At 35.6% G+C, this 5,202-nt stretch overlaps 2 protein-coding genes across 2 annotated transcripts in view; both read right to left on the minus strand.

Annotated features, from left to right (window-relative positions):
• SARC_09875 (hypothetical protein) overlaps window positions 1–48 on the minus strand; it is a gene marked incomplete at its 5' end in the record, with an annotated part of 9,440 nt that extends 9,392 nt beyond the window's left edge. The window contains one exon of the mRNA XM_014296095.1: window positions 43–48. Coding sequence (XP_014151570.1) covers window positions 43–48 — 6 coding nt within the window. The remainder of the gene's footprint in view (window positions 1–42) is intronic.
• A 28-nt stretch (window positions 49–76) lies between these two features.
• On the minus strand, window positions 77–4,833 carry SARC_09876 (hypothetical protein; the record flags this gene model as incomplete). The annotated part of the gene is made up of 6 exons (XM_014296096.1): window positions 77–218; window positions 687–807; window positions 2,026–2,103; window positions 2,786–2,959; window positions 3,433–3,639; window positions 4,688–4,833. Coding segments are annotated over 6 exons (868 nt in total), but the record flags the coding sequence as incomplete, so codon positions are not given.
• Window positions 4,834–5,202: the final 369 nt, after the last annotated feature.

A 5,202-nucleotide genomic window follows, 5' to 3' on the forward strand; every position in this document is an offset into this window, starting at 1 on the left:
ATACATATACATATACACATATACATTTACATACATACATACAAACATATATATATATATATATGTATGTAATCTCCTACCCGTGTTCGTCCATGGCTTCTTCGGGAGCGCTGCAGCTGAGTTCTATGCATGTGCCACTTTTGCGTGTTACTCTTTTGACGGTGTCGTATTCTTCCAGGTCTATCACAGCCAAAGGCGTTGCGTCGGAGTCGTTGTCTCTGGAAATGGCGTAAATAATAACCCAGTTTGGCATAAGAAAAACCGAGTTTACATAGCCGAACCGATTCCAAGACGCTGTCTCATTCCTTAAGATATACAACTGCGATTACAACATACGTAGACCAATACATCAGAACCAGTCATCCCGGCTGCAATGTTTTATGTATAAACCACCTAAAATAACTGAGGTAATTCTCTTAATAAACATACCTAAAATAGCTGAGGCTATAAATAGATATACCTAAAATAGCTGAGGCTTTAAATAGATATACCTAAAATAGCTGAGGTAATTCTATAAATAAACATACCTAATATAGCTGAGGCAATTCTATAAATAGACATACCTAAAATAACTGAGATAATTCTGCTCCAATACAAAATATCTGCGTCGCCAGCTTCGCATGTTTACAGAGCTTTCCTTATTTAGGAATCCCATATATAGCGGCTCGTTTATTTGGGATATACACCTATCCACAAAATCGGGTGTTTTGGCCAAATCTTTGCCCCGATTGAGTTTTCCGGACCGTTGCTGTTCCTTTTTGTCCAAAACTGGGACACTGAGTTGCAATACCGGCGACAAACTCCCGTCTGTAAACGTTTGAACGTATGAGTTGGTGCATCGATTGTGTATATAAACACTCACACGTAGCTGAACTTATGTGCATGCGCGTGTATGTTCACGTGGGTATTGCACTGACGTGTGCATGGGTGCTTGTGCATGCTCGTGATTTCGTAGATGTAGCTGCACTTGTTAGCGTACGTGTATGCGTAACTCTGCAGGTGTAAGTTTTCGTACGTGTGTTTGAATGTGTGTATGTATATCAGTAATTGTATTTGTCCATATCTACGTATTCATGTGCACATGTTCGTATACGTTTTCAGGTGTGCGTATTCATGTGTACATGTTCGTATACATTTTTGTGCCTGCGTGCGTGCTTGCTGTATGCCCTCTACGGGCGTGCGCAATATCCGTATATATACATGTGTGTATATTTAAAGTGTGTATATTTAATGTGTGTATATGTATATGTGTATATTTAATGTGTGTACATGTACATGTGTGTATATTTAATGTGCGTATATTTAATGTGTGTATATGTACATGTGTGCATATTTAATGTGTGTATATGTACATGTGTGCATATTTAATGTGTATATGTACATGTGTGTATATTTAAAGTGTGTATATTTAATGTGTGTATATGTACATGTGTGTATATTTAATGTGTTTATATTTTATGTGTGTATATTTAATGTGTGTATATGTACATGTGTATATATTTATTGTGTGTACATGTAATTGTGTGTATAATTAATGCGTGTATATGTATATGTGTGTATATTTAATGTGTGTATATTTAAATGTGTGTATATGTACATGTGTATATATTTAATGTGTGTACATGTACATGTGTGTATAATTAATGCGTGTATATGTACATGTGTGTATATTTAATGTGTGTATATTTAATGTGTGTATATGTACATGTGTATATATGTACATGTGTGCATATTTAATGTGTGTATATGTACATGTGTGTTTATTTAATGTGTGTATATTTAATGTGTGTATTGGGGTTTATATATTCATCTTAAACTTACAAACGAACGAAACTTATGCGACCATCCCACACGAATACGCGGCAGGTTGTATATAGGTCGCAAATAGGTTTACAAACATACGAAATTCATCTTAAATAGGTTTGAAAACATACTAAGCTCACCTAGATTAGGCTTAAAAAACATACTAAGTTCACCTTAAATAGGGTTAAAAACCCTAAACAAACAGTACAGGAGCAAGCACACCTTCCGCACTATATCTGCCCTCTGCCTCCGGAATCTCCGGAATCTCCCCAAAACTGGTCGATTTACCAGTAGAGCCCACTGTGGTAAGAGTTAAACGAGCGAAGAATAGGCTATCAATAAGCTATTCCTATAGATAGAATATGGAAACTTGCCCATACTCATGCCGTGCCCGGTGTATAGGGGGCGTAGGCGAAAAGAAAACACACATCTATTTATAGATGCTATATCTACTAAATGATGATACATCTATAGACAGATTGTACATCTATAAATAGATGTTACATCTATAAATAGATTTTACATCTATAAATAGATTTTACATCTATAAATAGATTTTATATTTATAAATAGATTTTACATCTATAAACAGATTTTACATCTATGAATAGATTGTACACGGGACTGATAGGCCCGTGGTATGTGCAGTTGAGCGGCTTCAGATGTGATACCAACCCACAAAACAAATGGGAAGTTAACTCGAACAGTGAGAAATTGGCTGATGTACTCAGTTCACCCAAAGTCAGGCAATTATACGGGGAACGAATATCCACGGATGCGATGCCAAATCTATAAATAGCCACGGATGAGGTGGTGCCAAATCCATATATGGTCATGGATGAGTGACAAATCTATAAATAGCTACGGATAATATATATATATATACATATACGTATACATATATACACATACATAAACTACAACAATACATACAGATAGACACACATAGAAGCCCATTCAACCCTCCAGCAACACATCATACCCCTTCCTAGCTGTCGCTTCTTGAATTCTTTGCCGCTCTTGTAGTTGGGTTTAGGACTACCAGCCCTGCCCACAAGACTCAGTGTGCGGTTCAATCCTGCCCTCGCCTGTTGATCGAACTTAAGTCCCGCTTGTGTGGGGAAGAAGCTCTCCATATACGAACGGATTTCTTTGTCTGAGAGGTGAAGGTAGGTAGATAAAGTAAGAGAGGTAGGTAGAATAAGGCCTTTGCCCAGAAAACTTGGGTTTTAGGGCCGGGTTTCATAGATTCGGGATCTAGGTTTACGTCACTTTTATATACATACTACATACATACATACATACATACATACATAAATAAATACAAACATAGATGCATACATACATACATATACACATCCATACATACATACATACAAACATCGATGCATACGTACCCACATACATGCATACGTGTATATATACTTACAAACATACATACATATATACAAACATACAAGCATATATATACATACGTACGTACACGTTGTAGCTGCGTGACAGCTGTTTGGTGATGTCGTCGATTTGCATGTACAGGTACAAACACACACATATATATATATATATACATACAAACACAAACATACACATACACACATACACACACACACATCCCCATGCACAACACACCTTTTACATTGGTAGAGGGTGATGAGGGCAGGTACACGTCATAGCTGCGTGACAGCTGTTTGGTGATGTCGTCTATCTGTTTGCGATAGTCTGGTGGTAAGTTGAGTCGCAGCAGCTGCAGCGCTGAGTAGAACTTCTGCACCGGCGTAGACAGATCCAATTGGTCTGGGTCTACGGTGGCATCCGAGTTTGTGGCTTTCCGGTAGACTGAGCGCCCATGAGAAGGGGTTTACAAATAGAACATGGATGTAGGTAAGTAGGTTTAGGCGGGTGTGGGGGTATGGTAAGGTTCGAGGGGAGGAGCAGGTGCGGTGTGTAGGTAGAGATGTGTAGACACGTACGGGGACGCCTATGCCGGTGGAGTTAGGGTTGGCTGTAAGCGAATAAGAGAAACATATGTATACATACACTGAAGAGAAAAATACACCCACATCAAATTCAGAAACATATATTATATACACATGAAACAAACATATATACATACATCATGTACAGAAACATTATATAATATATATATATATATATATATATGTATATATATGTATATATATATATATATATAAATATATATGTATAAATATATATGTATATATATATATATAAGCCGCCATCTATCACTTCTTCGTAGATGGGAAGATATAGATTCAGAGTTTCTTATGTGTAGATATACGTCAGTATAATCTAAGACGTTCAAATATACTCTCAGGCAATGATATGAGGTATTAAACGTTTATTGTCAAAGTGTTCGAAAGATAGACCCACGTCCGTAGACCGATGTATTGTAGAAACAAATAATTATACGTATATACCTATGTATATACAACACAAGATATATACAACTTAAAAACATGGTTATATACCTAGATATATATATATATATATATATATACATGGAGATATACATAGATATATATATATATATGGATATATACATAGATATATATATATAAATACATAGATACAAAAAAATTATACGTGCATATATACATTCAAACATATATACAAAGAAAGGTAGATACATACATCAAAACACACATATACGTACCTTGATCTTAACACACATACATACTTTGATCTTAACATACATACATACCTTGACGTTAACATACATACATACCTTAACCTTAACATACATACATCCTTAACCTTAACATACATACATACCTTAACCTGAACATACATACATACCTTAACCTTAACATACATACCTTGTCTTAACATGCATACATACCTTGGTGTTAAGATACACACATACCTTTAATCTTGCTTGATGCAGAGTCGGAGCCTTCGCCCTCGTCACCTGAGCTGTTCGATCGACTATCTTCGCGTGAGCGAGAATTCAAACTAGTGCTACTGTTGTATCCCGACAAGCCATTCTTCTTAATGCCCTGCAGTGTTCGCCTACAAAACGGGATAAGTATGTGTACATGTATATGAATATGTGTATGTATATGTATATGTATATGTATATGTATATGTATATGTATATGTATATGTATATGTATATGTATATGTGTATGTGTGTGTATATGTATATGTATATGTATATGTATATGTATAAATATAGTTATATGTATATATATATGTATAAATAGTTATATGTACATGTATATGTATTTGTATATATATATATATATAAATACTAGGCATATGTATATGTTACTCGAGGCAGCATAAGTTACTTGGGGCAGCAGTTTATATATGACCCGTATATCGTTGGACTTTATGCAAGTTTTATCTAAATATGCCGTTGTCCCAATAATGCTTCAA

This window comes from Sphaeroforma arctica (assembly GCF_001186125.1).
Source record: "Sphaeroforma arctica JP610 unplaced genomic scaffold supercont1.1069, whole genome shotgun sequence".
Taxonomy (NCBI): domain Eukaryota; class Ichthyosporea; order Ichthyophonida; genus Sphaeroforma; species Sphaeroforma arctica.